Genomic DNA, 16804 nt, shown 5'->3' on the forward strand with positions numbered 1-16804 from the left:
CTGCAGCAGTGGAATCTCCTGGCAGGTTATGTTAGGGTTTCCATGTTCTGTGACCGTCAAAGGGATCTTGTCCCATTATTCTTCATGGAAGGTGATCTTGTAGCCTACAACATCGATGGTGTGATGGCAGCCCTCAATATCGTTCATGATCCAGATGGGTGGAGACTGTTCATTGATTAATCGAAGATGAGTCTTAAAGCTATTTTGCTGCATAATGGCAATGTTTTGTCATAAATTGCAGTTCGTCATGCAGTCCATATGAAGGAAACCTATGACAACATGAAACAACTTTTGAGGTGCACAAACTATGACCAACATCAGGAGCAACTTTGTGGCGATTTGAAGGTTGTTGCTCTCTTGCTTGGTCTGCAGACTGGATACACAAAGTACTGCTGTTTTTTCTGTGAATGGGATCAAGATAGATTGGCCCCTCCGACAGTCATTGGAGCCTGGGAGGAAAAGTGTTCAGCATCCACCACTTGTTGAATCCAGGAAGGTTTTGTTACCACCCTTACACATCAAGCTGGGTCTGATGGATAACTTTGTCAAAGCCATGGACAAAACACAAGCAGCTTTCAAGTACCTCCGTGGAAAATGTCCAAGGTTAAGTGAAGCTAAGATAAAGGAAGGTGTCTTTGTTGGTCCTCAGATTCGTGAACTTCTGTGAGATTATGCAGATGACAGTGCACTGCATGCCAAGGAAAAGACGGCATGGAAAGCCTTCCAGCTCGTGGCAACACATTTTCTCGGAAACAACAAGGCAGACAACTACAGGGAGTTGGTGTAAACCCTCCTCAAGGCATACAAAAGCCTTGGTTACAACATGTCACTAAAGATACAGGTTTTGCACTCTCATCTCGATTTTTTCCCACTGAACTGCGGAGCAGTGAGCGAGGAGCATGGCGAGCGATTTCACCAGGACATTGCAACAATGGAGAAACGCTATCAGGGCAAATGGAGCCCATCAATGCTTCCAGATTAATGCTGGACAGTGGCAAGAGATGCTCCATTTAATGAATACAAGAGACAAGCCAAGAAGTGCCGAGTAGACACTGAATAAGGACTAAACTACGTACTTATATATACATACTAGTTTTTGCCTTTTGTTTCATAATACATTTTACTGATATAACCCTTTTGCTGATTTTGAAAGTGTTACATGGACAGAACAGGTGACATGTTATCATCTAAAGCAACCATAAACAAATGAAAAAACCTAGGTTTACAAATTATGATTAAAACTCTACTATCTACACAATATACAATGATGTAAATTGTAAAAAACTTAAATATTTGGGAACAGTAGCCGATCAGTTGTTTTAATTGTCATATTTGAATTCAGCACATCAAAATCTATAATAAACAGCACATTTAATCTCTGAAGCAGATGATGTTTAAAAAATTGTAGACCAGTGTTATCACTCGCCCCTGATCTTAGCCATGGGTGGGAATCAACCTGGGGTGGCTGGGTCCAAAGCCCAGTGTGCATATAATTGCTCCACTGCTACCCTGATATGTTGCACATTTTATCACACATAACACACATGTGCATTGGAATTTACCATGCATATAAGTCATTACTATATACGTTAACTCAGTAAACAATTTTGGCGATACAGATGCTAAAATGAGTTTCAAGTTATGCGCTTTAGGGCTTGTGGAAAATCTCATCTTAATATATCATAGATAAAATATGTGCACTGATAATAAGCTTACTATGTTTCAAAGTAGAGTAATACCCTGGTTTAAGTCGGGGATGTGTTCCTGAAAGGTATGATGACGAATATTAAAACGATGTAAAGCAAAGTAAGTTACAGGGTAGGTGGAGGCGAAGGCTGAGGCAATGGATACAAGAAAGGATGGATGATGCTCTCAGCAACGTAATTATAGGTTCAGATGATGCAAACCAGGGAGTAGTATTAATACAGTGACAGTGTATTTGCGAAATAACGTAAAAGGGGGAGACGTAAATTGGAGTATTACTCTAAATTTTTTACTAATATAATAAATATGAATCAATGCACACTTTGACAATATCGTTGTTTCAAAACGTTTGTGGTGCTCCTCACATTTGCGTATCCAAACAAATTATAAGGATCCTCTGCTTATCCTTACAGACTTTAGGAATGAATTATACTAAACACAAAACTCCTTGTATGGCCTATAACAGAATTTTGGGGCAAGAACTGGTAACAATCACATATGAAGGAGGCCAGCACGGCACACAAGGGAGTGGGTGTCGAGCACCATACCCGGCTGCCTTTTTCTCCTAAGTGCTGATGTTTACACACCATATAGGGTATTCATTGAAGGCAAAGTTGGCCTAGTGAAAGCCCAGGATTGATTAAGACAGTCATCGCATGGCCATTGGCTACCACTGGTGCTAAACACACACCATGCATGTGCTTACGCATGTGCTGCATGTCGTAGCATGGCTTTTACAAGGCTGGAGAATATTCTTGGCAGTGCTAATAACAACTGTGCATTGGCATTCCCTAAGCATGTGAGCCAATGTTGTATAATTCACCAAATAAATAACACATGACTGTTACCAATGTCCAGAATGCATATAAGGTGCATTATTATTCACATTGGAATTTTAATTGACAACGTTTAGGCTCTAGGGAACCATATTTCCTAAGTAAATTCAAAATTCCATTTTAAATACATTTTTGAGACATCAATAAGCCAATAGCTTCCTTAGTTGATAAAAAAACAATCATTAGCTAGACTGAAATGTATTTTAATTATAGTGTAAGTTGAAGAAATATTCACAATATACACAATCTCCATTTTTTATTAATTCCCGCCAAAATGCTGATGTCACTATTTTCTGTCATTCTTGCACGGAGAATTACGCACCACACTGCAAATCACAATTACATTTAACTCAAACATATAAAAGCCACTAGCAAAGATCAATGCTTATGTTCATAGCGACCTATATTAAGTTCGCTTCTCAGCGATGGTGAACCTGAGTGGCGAGTGATGTCTGAACAAACCCGCGCTGACCAGTGTGGTGAAATATGGGCAACAAACCCCACCACGACTGACAGTGTGGGGTAGGCCCATATCCAGCAGTCGAATGACAAAGAGCTTTACATAATTATATTAATAATTACTGTTATTAAAGACTAAACTATCCAGAGTTATAGAGTACCACTTAATCACATGGTTACAACCACTAATATATGTTGTGGAGGATTAAGAATATCAACATAAAATATACCCAACCCATCAGCTCCATGCTGATCTCACGAAGGAGAAAGGATAATATCTCAAATGTTAGTGACATTGTTAAAGCAGGCCAGAAAATTGAAATTTAAACTTGTCTGAAGTAGACAAGTTCTACCATGGCACATATTTGTAAGAAACCCATCCCCCAATGGTTTACAATTATAAGAATTTTCTTAATAGCTGAAGTCAAATCGCTTCATCGTATGTGAACAGCAATAACTTTGTGAGGCCAACATTCCCTTTTTAGTGGTAAAGTATGGATTTATGAGACACCTTTCAGACCCACCCACTTGCAAACCAAAAGGTCATATATTTGCTCATCATGGGCTGCTGGGTGATCCAGAGGACAGCTCAGTATAGAACGAAGCACCAGCCTATCACGATCATGAAAAAGTGTGATTCACATTTAGGCCGTGTCTTAGATGAAGAGCAGCAAGTTTTAAATCTCACACTTGAATAGATAAACTCTGCCCTTTGCAGTTTGAAAGTCAGCAATAATCCTTGACTAAATGACATGCGGTATATTGTATTGTTATACTCTGGTATTAAAGTCAAGTTTTTATCACTCAATCAAGTTTGCAACCATGGCCCTGAGTCACAGGAGTCGGTGAGTCACAGAGCATCAACCACTGTTAACGTCCCACAAAGTGGCACTTATTTTTTATCTAATTTTATGAAGGAAAGTTCACAGACTATTGACCCCTGACCAGATTTGAACCTGTACCCTTTCAAGTAGCACGACTCTAGTCATACCACTAACCAATATAATTCTATGATCTCACACTATGGAATTAAATATTGCTAATGGCACTGACATTATCGCAGATTATTCCACTGATCATTATTATTAGACTAAAATGTATTTTTTATGTTATCATTCCTGTAAGATATAGGGCAAAGGTTCTAAAAAATGCATTACAATTTAGCACTAAATTTACAGCAGTTAACTTTTAACCTCACAATTCCACATTCAAAGCCCAACACACACTTTAGCATTCGGTTTTTTGCAAACTTTATTTCCACACTTCTCTTATAAAGTGGAAAATATCGCTTTGTATGGGTTAAAATGTATCTATCGGGATAATCCTTACATGTAATAACATAAGTCCGTCGTCTGTCCATCCCACAGCTTAGTCTTGTCTCTCCGATTATGTTTCACCTTACCTGTGGCACAGCCTAAGTGGGTATTCCCAAAAACCTGTGTGGCTTTTGTATATTAATTATTATGTATATGTACTGCGTACAGCCTTATGGTCAATCCACTGCTGAGTAAAGGCCTACTTACGCCGTGCGGGCCGTGTGGGGATTTTTTGACCATACTTCACCATTCTGGTCGGTTTTGGACAGTGAAAGCTGGGTGCTTAGTTATGGGAGGATAACACTTCAGCACAACAATGTATTTTGCTGCCTATGACAACCTGCAATCCAGGCTCAAGCCAGCTTAACTTCTGTAATCTTATGAGATTGAGTGCATTCCGGGTGATTCGGTCATAAGCAATTAAATAAACCTTGATTTGAAGCTTTCATGACTGCAAGAATCCATACTCTTTGGTTCTTTCGGTAAAGCCACGTAGGTAGAAAAGTATTAGATCACGACGTTTCGATAGCCACACAAGCAATCGTCTTCAGGTGGGAGAGAGAAACAGGCTGCTGAAACAAGTCCTTATATATAGAGCCGAGAGTGGGGGGGGGGGGGTGCGACATCGGGCAAGATGGTGGGGGCTAGAGATTGTGCCTAAGCGAGTGGGAAATCCAAAGATGGGAACCGAGATGGGGGGGAAGGGGAGGGTGTGGTTGATGCGAGAGCTGAGGAGGTGGCCATTGTATTGTGAGAGATTAGCATGTCAATGTAAACGAACCAACGCAACCGGTGGCTGTGCTAGTGAGACATCAAGCTCGTTAGAAAACGAGGGAAAACAAATGACACCACATCGAGGGAAGGAGAGACACACACCGTGAGGCACATCCACACACAGAGACACAGAAAGAAAGACACATATAGAGAGACACACAACACAACAACCGCCATTCGTCACTAAGTGGCGGTGACGTCACCACGACGCTTGTGCCAGGCTATGTGCACCTTGAGGCCACGTGAAGTGTCGAACGCCCGCCGGCAGGAGGTCAGGGGGCAGACCCAGATGCCACAGGTCGACTGACTGAGACGACTGGCTGATGCACCACCTGTGCCCCCTACTGTGCCAACTTGCTGTGCTTTAGCAACCCGGCGCTCTGCTCGTTGTTGTGAGCGTCGCTCCTCCGCCCTCCATTGTTGCTGGAGGGCGACTGCCTCCAACTGCCCAATAGCGTCCTTCACACGAGCTTCCTCCACAGAGGCCGATCTTGACACCGCTGGTACCAGTCATCGGAAAGTCCACTCAGCTCCACGTTCTCCTGTACCACATCACTCCATCTCTTTTCTAGCCCGTGCCGCGCCCGTTTAGCCCCCTTAATCCGGCCGAATAAAAGCTGTTTAGGCATGCGGTGGCTGGGCATACATGACCCAGACAACGCAGCCTTGCCTTCCAGAGGAGCTCAACGATGGGACTATGCCCAGATCTTTCAAGGATTTGTGAGCTCCTCACACAATCCAGCCTGGTTAAACCCAGGATGGATCGTAGGCAGGCCAGCCTAAATGTTTCCAACCGGCGAAGATGTTCCATTAGGGGTGTCCACGTTTCGCAAGCGTAGAGAAGGGAGGGAATGACCGTGGCCGAGAAGACCTGAAGCTTCGTGTGGAGTGACAGACCAGGTAGCTTCCACACAGCATTACGCAACCGATGAAAAGATAATGTCACTCGACTGATTCGGAGTGCTGTTAAACCGGAGCTGGTCATGAGCACACTGCCAAGGTATGGGAAACTCTCTACTCTTTCCACAACTGCCCCATCACCAATTGGTGAGAGACACACACACACAGAGACACAGAGAGAGAGACACACACACACACAGAGAGACACACCTAGAAAGACACAAAGAGAGAGACATACAGAAAGAGACACACACAGAGACACACACAGAGACACACAGAGGGACACACCCAGAGATAGACACACAGGAAGACACACCCACACACAGAGAGATACACACAAAGTGACACACAAGAAATGTTGTGATCTGTTACAGAGGCTTACAAATATATCCATGACCAAATACAAAGCTTGTATTTGACCATTTCCAGACCGCATACACTGGAAAGTCAGCAATATCAATATATAGTTTAACCAATATATATTTCAACACTATTTCAAACCAATTTGAATTTCAGTTGCAATGTACAGCACTGTTGGCTGGCACGAGGCTCAAGTACTGTATTTGAAGGATTTTCAGTAGACATCGTTGAACCATGGAGACCCAGAATTTAAACAAATATGAATTTAAAGTCCAAAGTCATCAAAACCAGAACAGTGGAAGCAGCTCAAACGTGAGAGTATCTCTACCACATTATGACAACACAAACTGTCAGCAGTATATTTAGCGCAGGGTTCAGAATAGAACAAGTTAATCATTGCATTTAGTGTAATGGTCGTAAAAAAACCTGCAGGTAATATCGCCGTGCATATTATATGTATATGTGGTCATTACCAGTCAGGATATCAATTTAATGGAACAAATTATGTTTAATAATGCAGTGATGCAGTGCACCCAGCACATAAATAAGTAATTGTAAGACTCTCAGGAAGAGGATTGTTTGGCCCAATTTGTTTGTAATTTGCTGACCTCAAAAATTGCTCAATACAAATAATTTGTCACGTTTATGGGGCATCCCTGTCATTCCCAAACTTCATAAACAATACAAGCCTCCACATCACAGAACCTCTTGAGATTTTTGAGAAAGCAAGACATATAGAGAATCCATGTCTTGGCTTCGTGACAATGAGCGGGGTCATCACCCCACAATGGCCTTCCTTTTCAAAGGTAATAAATGTAATTAATGAAGAGCGAAGATGTGAGGGTTGTAAAAATAAGAGAGAAACGCTGAGAGCTACCTCATGTGCATCACACTGTGTTTGAAATTAAAATAATTCATTCATAATCAATAAAAATGTTAAACTAAAAACAAAATACAATACTATTAATAATAAAGTATTCATCTATATATATAAAATCGCGAATCTGTCTGTCTGTCTGTGTGTGTGTCTGTGTGTCGCTGGACGATACGCAGTTTCATTGGACGGCGGTTGCCCCTGGCAACGGGTAGCGACGCCTTCGCCGCTTTCATTGGACGGCGGTTGCCCCTGGCAACGGGTAGCGATGCCTTCGCCGCGGGGTGGACGCCATTTTTAATTCCCGTTAAAAATAGGCGCACGCATTAACACGCGACTCTGAGGTAAATTCATCAAAGTTTCACGTCCTCTTCACTCCCCCCACCACAATGTGTGCAATTACTATTATAGGGTCGGTAGATTATAAAATTATAGCGATTAGACAGTATTATTGTAGCGCGGGGGGGGGGGGGGGGGGAACGGCACCCGTACCCAGCCTCAGCCGGGTGGGAAAATCAGGCGAGGCCGGAGGCTCTGCACGGTGCTAGGCCTCGACACCCACCACGCGACTCTGAGGTAAATTCATCAAAGTTTCACGTCCTCTACAGACTGGTGAGGGAGGGACAGTGGTGAGGGAGGGAGAGTGCTGAGGGAGGGAGAGTGGTGAGGGAGGGAGAGTGGTGAGGGAGGGAGAGGGGTGAGGGAGGGACTCAGCCTCAAAACGAGTAACTGGTGTGGCGTATTAACATCGCCACTGGGGAGACAAAGGCGGCCGGGCGTGGTGGATACAAGTCCCGGGCGAAGCCGGGTAGTACAGCTAGTATTATGTAAGAATAATAATGTAACATAATGGTCATTGGAACATTTATAAAAGCTATAATGATTACAATGTCAGAACCCCAATAATAGAGTTATAGATTTATAACCATCAATATAAGTCTATAAAATTAATAGTGTTCAATAGTGCATGGATTTACTGCAATGTGATAACCCATCAGTTTGTCCTTCTCATGCACCTCCGATTAGCACGGTTTGCTATGTACCAGACGAAAGACGTTCAACATACATGCATAGCTCTGTTGGCTTTACCAAAAACGAGAGGGGATTTCTAAAACATTTGTAAATGAAACCATCAAGAGGGGCTTGGCCAAATTGGTCCGGAGCTCCAGCTACAGGTGGGCAGTGCGAGCTGTTCAGAATGCACAGTCAAAGGGGCCTCACTATGGCGAGGTCAGAAACAGCTGTCGCTGCCTTGCATATCCTGGTAGCAGTACAATGCTGCTGTTTTAACAATGTGATTATACTTATTGATCCCAGCCTTTAATCAGCCTTAAAAGTGTGAAATTAAAAGATATGTGAATTAAAGTTGAGTTACAGCATTAATATATTAAACCATGCATTGTCTTTTAAACTGATTGGTCCACACCAGAGACATGCATATATTATCAGAGTATGTTTTTTGTTTGCATTCTGACCACAAGTATTGTGGTTAATGCAGACATGATTCCTTGTAAAAGGTTTAAGTTTGGTGTTTTAACATCTTAACACCTGTTTGTTGCCAGAAAAAAGAGGGAAAACCTATTCTCATATTTTGGTACTGGCAAAGGAGGTCCCATGAAGTAGAGTATTAATAATATATGAATAAACACAAATATAAGAGATGCTCACTGAACGAAAAAGATGGCGTGTGGTGCGAACGTTGTGGAAGGTTGGATGAAATCGGACGAAAGAGGAAAGCACGTAGACGAAATTTTAAATGTGGTTATAATTGAAAACGGTCGAAAGAGCGAATCGACGAAAGTCAAGTGGACGAAAGTCAAAGTATCGCTGTATGCAGTTAATGAACAGTATTTAATTAGCTTTTTTTGTTTTGGAAGCAGAATAATTAATTATATAATCACTGTAATGTGCGCATGATCGATTGAGAGATAAGTAGTAGTGTAGCAGATAGGTTAGAGTCACAGTTAATTTCCTGCATTAGTAGCCTATTAGAGATTGATTCTGTGACAATAAAATATAAACTCATGGAAATATCAGAGATAAAATACAATATCATTCCAAATAACTGAAGCAATGTGCACACAAGAGTTTTGATAAAATGAATTTGCCCTGAAAATGTGACAGACTTGGCCATGCGAATTACTCAATATTACCGCTGTACTGTATATTCACAGGAATATATGATGTATGGTACATCTTAATGTCTGAAAATGAGTTATCATCTGACAAAAAAAAATCACAAACCAAGTCATCAAGGTCGGTGCAAAACAACATTACTAATAATTACACTACAGTATATAAATCTACAGATAATTTTCATAATGACATAAGTTTTAGGGCTGGAAGGAGCCAATTCTGTTGAAATTCGTTGCATTACATTGATAACGGGTGGTGGCCCGATTATTTATTTATTTTATTTTTCCCAATTCTCGTCACGGGGAGTTAATTTTAATGATTTTTTTTATGATACTATTGGCCACAGCAATGAATAAAAAAACCTAATTTCCCTTGAATTTGGTTCAATAATAAATATTTTGCTGACATAAATATTCGAACTGCAAAATCTGCCAACAGTATTCCCTACCGCCTCTTTCCTGTCGTTCCTCTGGATCCAGTGGTGCGTACAGCCATAATGTGTGCCTGCTGTATGGGGCGTGTTCATTTATGCCCTCTCCTACTCTACATTTTATCTTGCAAACTGGTTCTTGTGATTTTTGTGCACTGCTATCTTGTGTACTGTCTTGTACTTCCTCCTCTTTTGTACTGTCTTTTTGTGCTGTTTCGTCTGTTCACATATTTTTGCTTTTATTTGGTCTGAACTGTCAGTTGTTGTATTGTTTCTTGTACTGCCCCTCCTTTGTACGTGGTCTCATGGGAAATATAAATTGTTGTCTTTCATTCATTTATCCATGCTGTATGTTTTGTCTTTTTTCGTCCAACCATTTCTGTATCCATCACATTTGTCCATCTTCCTTTGCCATTTTGGTCTTAACGTTAACATAAAATTTGCATATTATTAAAACATAACTTACTCATGATATGCATAACCAAAACATTTTGATCACTGGGCAAAGAGATTTAATGAATGCATAATTTTGATCAATAATTAGTATTATTGGGTTTTCATGAATGAATTTGTAAGGACAGTATGGGGCCTTGTGGCTGTAAATAATGATTGCAGCAATGAAGACAGGCAGGGTCAAGTGAGGTAACTGGGTGAGGAGTCAACACGTGGGTAGATATGGAACCCCCGGGGTGCTATAGTGAGTTAAAGAAGAGAGTTCGGGAAAAGGGGCATGGCAGAGCCGAGGGGAAATAAAGGGCAGCGCAGATCGGGGCTCGGGGCTGCTGTGGGGATTAGGGGGTCCGGACCGTCGTCGCTTTCATCACTGTGGATCAACCTCATCGTCCTGGAAGGCTGGGAAAGAAGTTATACATCTTTACCGTAGATACTACATCGACAGCTCCAATATAGTCAGTCAGCTATGTAGTGAACGTCACGTAGCAGCTACATAATCACCCAGTTGTATATAGTCAACCTGCGTCCACCTGATAACATGGCATTGAGTCGGGTGGACTGTAATATATAACATATATATATTTAACTTAAGCAAGACAGCGTCTCTGAGTGCTACATTACACATTGTTCCAATCCGAATGGATGTAAAAAATCATGACAAAATGAATTTTGGTCTGGATGCAATTCTTGAATAAAAATACTACACAGTTTAGAATGGATCACCGAATAACTGTAGCCATTAAACTTCACGTTGTACGTTTCTGCACCAATGAATATACCATTGCATAAATGTTACTATGTTGAAAATTTTCCTATTCAAATGAATATACGATACTATAAGTACGAAAACGAAGGATGGATCAGTGGCACAGTGGTTAGCGTACTGTACTCTGATGCACGACACCCGAGTTCAACTCCGGCCTTGGCAAACCATCAGTGGTTGGTGATATCTGAACCGGTCCTGGGCACCATCCCCCTTCTCCCTCTTTTCAAAACCTCCCCAATAACCAACGCAGTGAGGAGAGGCCTTCATGTAGAAAGGGACTTGACAAAGATCTATAAATTATTGATTAATTATTATGAATACTGGAAATGCTCCAACCATACTGTCAGATAAATCACTTTAACTAGCACATCAGGCCCCTTCACCTCTGCAAGGCGAGAGGGAAAAATCCACATAATGAGCTTACAGCACAGCCACCAATTAGGAACAAACTTTTGTTAGGACAAAATTCTTTGTCACCACTGACATTTAATTTCACACGATGCACGTTACCCTTTTGAATGCTAATTGTTTGTGCAAGGTCATTCCATTTTCATGACTATGAAAGTGTTGTCTACATAGCAGATCACAAGTAATAATGCATTGATACATCGATAATATAAATGTATTGCACTCAAAGGTACGTGACCGGATTATTACTTATGCAGATTGCATACATGTGATGTATGACATCACCTTACGATAAGGCTAGTGGAGAAAACTAAACTATACAAGTGAGACAGAATGAGGACAAGAATAAAAAACAAGATAGCTAAAACATATATGAAAAATAATTATTCTTGATTTCAATAGTGGCTCCAAATTGTGACAATTCATCAATTCTCCAGTGTGTGGGTCGAGGTTGGGGGGGGGGTTCAATAATTATATAGCTATCAATATGTTGTTGTTATTTGGAGTTTCGTCATTATTTGTTAAGGTGTGCAAATTCGTGTATACAGTATATTACTCTTCATCCCTCCATTGTTACCAATCAGCAAGTCTATAAGTATCAACAATACTGTACTTGCAATTAGCAACTGATTAGGGAAAGACCTTAACCTAGTTTAGTTAATCCTGGATTCTGACAAATGCTCTTGGCTGAACACAGAAAACAAGCTCTGAAATCTACACTCTGACTTCCAGGATGCATTTACAAGAACAGTGTCCCACAATAAGGGATTATCCCACTAAGCCCCAATCGGCACTCATGCAGTCCCACATGAGATGGCATTAAACCGCAGTGCCATTAAAGAAAACAATCGAAAGGTTGCAACTTTTCAGAACAGCAATACAAAAAAGTTTAGGTGAGCGCAAATATAATGAATACCATTTAGCAGCAGCTTCTGTGTGCTGGTGCCGTAGCCAATGGGAGTCTGAATGTAGTTGTTGCTGCTCCAGGAGCTGGTTAGCTTCTCTGGGCTCTCTTGTAGCTGCATAGTGATCTGCTCGAGTTCAGAGTCCAACTGGCGGGGAAATACACATGCGCCACACCACACGCACATGGGTATGCAACAAGCGTTAATGCACAAACACAAGGTATCGCTTAACTGGGAATGAATTCTCCTGTACGTTAGCTGATCTAAGTGAGCCATTTCCTCGGCCTTTTTTTTTCTTCTCTCGGTCAGTTCCCTCCGTTGGCTGCCATGCTGTCACCAGCCTCCTACATCGGCCATCAATCCTTATATCAGCGTGGTCTGCCAAAACCCACTTAAATTTTCTTAACAGTCAATTTAATGTCACTAATCTGTGTATGCTTTCTTATCGATATTTTCCTCTACCTATATTTCCGTGTAATTCCAACTACTCACCTCTCCGTGCTTCATTGCATACGATGTCTCTGTCCACGTTTCCTATAGATACGTCACAGCAGGTAATATCCTATGATTGAAAATGTTCTCCATTAGGTACATTGGCAAGTTGCATTTTGGCACGTTGTTTTTCAAGCTGTATAATTAAATTATCTAAAGAGATTTGCGTTGCTTCTTTCTGTCATAATGAAGGGATTGGGAGATTAATCAAATGCACACACCTGGTTCATAATACTATGTAGTTGAAGCCCACAGGGCATTGTAGCTCCAGAATATATGTTATTCTGAGATAAACACATATAGACAACTATCACAATGATGCAGGAACTTGAGAGCGCCTTCCATATATCCTCCACAAATAGAAGCAAGCATGCACATAGTACACATCCACAATTTTGCACTTTTTAAGCAGAACACAATCAAATGTGCACTACTAAAGAGGTGGTGACACCGTATAGCCTCTCTGATGTTTTTCCAATTCTACTGCATGTTGTTTTATTTACTGAAAAAGCTTCCAGCACTTGGAGTGAAATGTCGGACACCATGCCGAACAATACACGATACAACCCTAAAAATCATTGCAGAGCTACATTTTCACGTGTGCTTAATATTGGATACATGTTCATTGATATTCAACAAAACAAAATCGGGGGACCAAGGCACCTCTGTGATGCGCATGCGGAGGCGGTGATTGTCACTCTGCAAGCCCTCGAATTGGCTGTTGGACGTGTGGTTGACACTGGAGACGGACGGAGGGGTGCGAGTGTCCTCGCGCTTTTGGTTTTGTGTGAAGCGGAACCTGCGGTTCTGTGTGGCTTCGTCCGGATTTGTTCTCAGAGTGATGAGCTGTGCACAGAAAACGAAGCTTTAGTCAAACAGAACGATGTCTATAAATCTCAGTAAATACATGCAATGTATAACTACCCAGTAAAGTGAAATGATTACAGTACATAATAATAATCATATTTATTTGTCCAGAGACATATTTCAGATACTTGTGGCGATGCTCGAGTGTAGGGCACTGGTGACTTTCGGTCGAAGTCCCAGTAGCGTTTTTAAATATGTTTTTAATGTTTTGCGAGATGTATGTTAGCATATTGAACCTCTTTCGCACCCTACGTAGCCAACTGTGCTAATCGGAGGTGCGGGATGAAATGAGATCGATGAAAGGTCATCTGGTAAAGCGCTCCAGAGTTGACTCGAAATCCTCTTGTAGCTACTGTGTAGGTACTGTGTAGCTTCAAGGTTGGCTACGTACGGTAGCCCATTGAGGCAAAGGCGGGCCGAGGGCAGTCTACAATTCCAGGCATTCTCTACACTGACTGCCCCCTTTAAGGTAAACGACTAAAATAAAACAAACGACCAAAAAAAGAGAAATGTGAAAAATAGAAAAAAACTATTGTAAAACCCCACTACTTCCCCAAAACACCTAAATTCTTTTGAGCCAAGACTAGAATGGGCCTACTGGTCAGGTTGCAGTAATAATCATAAAAAAGGTTAAGAATAGCTTTTAGAAAAAGTCTAATGGACGATGCTGGAATATCAATTTGTCAAATTGGGCACACTGTACTATTTTAATAAAAAAATAAAAAACTGATTTATATATAAAATAAAGTACTAACATTTCAAGGCAAATAATAAATGATTGCTTTTAGTATTGGAGGCAAAAAATTATATATTCTATCCTTGATTTATTTTTCATATGGCATCCTTTATGCCATGGCATCTCAGAGCACATTACATGTGACAAGCAACTTACATCACATCTCAACTGAAACATTTGAAAGGGCACCCCCAGTAGCAGCTGTCTATGTTGGCACAAGGTGACTTAGCTGCTGGCTTGCAAATGGGGCCTTAGTCTGCCTGTATAGGGCAATTATTGCTATGTAAAATCCCAATTGAGTAATTTATTGGTAATTTATCACATTTGGACAATGATGCCAAACAAAGAGGCCTTCTTGTTTTGAATTATGTCCGGGGATCTTTAAGGTTCGCTATGCAGCAGACTTAACATATTATATGGTCAATACACCCGCAGTAATAGCCAGTGTAACATGTTGGATTCAAACCACGATCCTCTGCAACAAGTGGCGAGTATGCTACCACTGGGCCATGTCACTACCCCATAAAGCAATTTCTTCTATGTTATATTAAAATGGGAAGTAGCGATTGTTTACATATAGCTCTACCTTTTACATGTGCATACACAAATACTGTGCTCACCTTTAGGCTTTACATGCACAAACATACATGAACACCGCACTGACCTTTATCCTCAATATATGCGTACATACACACTGTGATGACCTTCACCCTTCATATGTCAATAGATACGCACTCTATTGACGTTACCCTTTACATGTGTATGTGCGCACATGCTCACTGTGCTGACCTTTGGAACAAAGACCAGACAGAGTGTGATGGTGGAACTGAAGATGGTGACGAGAGCCACGATGCAGTACTGAACATTGGGCTGGTCCCTCGTCAGAAAGGAGACCGCCGCGCCGATGATGCACATGATGCCCACGTTGTAGACGCTCATGCCGATGTACTTGCTGTCATTAAGAGCCGGGATGGAGACGTTCCTGGTTTCCCATGCCAAAAAGCATCCAAATACCTACACAGAGAGGCCAGTGGGGTTTTACTTAGATGCTGCGGTAAAATAATGAAGTGACTTGTTGAATATCATGTAATTTGTGAGTTTGATGCAACCAACCAGATGCTTAGCAAGCCAAGAGTAAATTGCCTATATAATTAATTAGATTATAGAGGACTCAGTAGAATTAATGTACCACTGTCTGTTTATAAAAACAAGTCTCTGCCCTAAGAATAGGTCTGTCCATAATTAACTACATTTGGGTATTTGTATTACATGTTCAGGGTTTTTTTTTCTTTAAATCATGTTATGTTAAATAAAGTTGACTTTTTTACTTGTGGTGAACATGCAAACAAACATGCTGTCATAATATATGCATTGTCTTTGAAAATGATTGGCCTACAGCAGATTTGATTCCTTGCAAAAGGGATCTATTTGGTGTTTGAACATATTAACACCTATTTATTGCCAGAAAGGTGTAAAACCTATTCTTATTTTTCATGTAAAATTTGAGCCATTGATTGAAGCGACACTTGCCAAAAGATTAGTGGTTATAAAAACTTCACGCTGTGGAAAACCCTCTCGATCCAAGTGTGGTCTTCTGGATTTCATTATATGTTGAGCACTTCTCTCGAGCTTTCACCATGCAACTGCTATGCGCATCTTCATGAGTTGAATTCTCAACACGTGACCCATCCCAGAAGACCGCACTCAGGTTATGACTGGCTGTGAAGACCTACCTGTGACAACCCTCTTATTCTTAACTTAACTACTTTAGGTTTCTTGAGATTGGCCCAAAAATGTATTGTCGAGTGGTGCAGTGTATTTTGAAAGGTTTTAGTTTTCTTTATTCCGAACAGTACATTAAAACTATTTTTTTTCTTTTTACAAAACCTCCATAGGTAGCACATTACTGAGCAGACTTAGCTATGAGCGAGTATTTGTTTGACAATGGGAGACGATGCTTACTTTATACCTCAACCGTGGACACCTTATTATAGATAATTATAATAAATAATAATTTACAGCCAATTTGTCTCTCCACTGTTGGATGAAGGCCTCTTCAAGCCATGTCCGTGATGGGGGGTTGTTCGGTCACACATCTCCATGCTGGTCAGTGCGGGTTGGTGAAGTGTGGCCCTGGGGTTAGGTTTGATATCACTTTCCCGTAATGTTAACCATGACTGGTAATCAAAATCAGGTTGACAGTTGTTCAAAACGCAGTGTGCTAACCACTGCACCACCCCCTTCTGATATACAGTATAGAACACGATGTGGAATAAGTTAATGTTTTGTAGTTAACGGTAAACAAAGGAATATTTGTATTACCTGTACTTAGCATTTTGGAAAGCAGTGGCATAGTGCTTAACACACTTACGGTATAAAACTGGCCAC

At 41.0% G+C, this 16804-nt stretch overlaps 1 protein-coding gene across 4 annotated transcripts in view; it reads right to left on the minus strand.

The window, feature by feature from the left end:
• The window catches only part of LOC133345158 (gamma-aminobutyric acid type B receptor subunit 2-like), a 137300-nt gene that overhangs the window by 22505 nt on the left and 97991 nt on the right, over positions 1 to 16804 (minus strand). For all 4 annotated transcript variants that reach the window (XM_061555679.1, XM_061555678.1, XM_061555677.1 and 1 more), the window contains 3 exons: positions 15206 to 15430; positions 13477 to 13659; positions 12333 to 12468 (listed from right to left, as the gene is read on the minus strand). In XM_061555679.1, coding sequence (XP_061411663.1) covers positions 12333 to 12468; positions 13477 to 13659; positions 15206 to 15430 — 544 coding nt within the window. The remainder of the gene's footprint in view (positions 1 to 12332; positions 12469 to 13476; positions 13660 to 15205; positions 15431 to 16804) is intronic.

The sequence above is a fragment of the Lethenteron reissneri genome, chromosome 21 (assembly GCF_015708825.2).
Source record: "Lethenteron reissneri isolate LAM-NWPU_2019-01 chromosome 21, ASM1570882v1, whole genome shotgun sequence".
Classification (NCBI taxonomy): Eukaryota; Metazoa; Chordata; class Hyperoartia; order Petromyzontiformes; family Petromyzontidae; genus Lethenteron; species Lethenteron reissneri.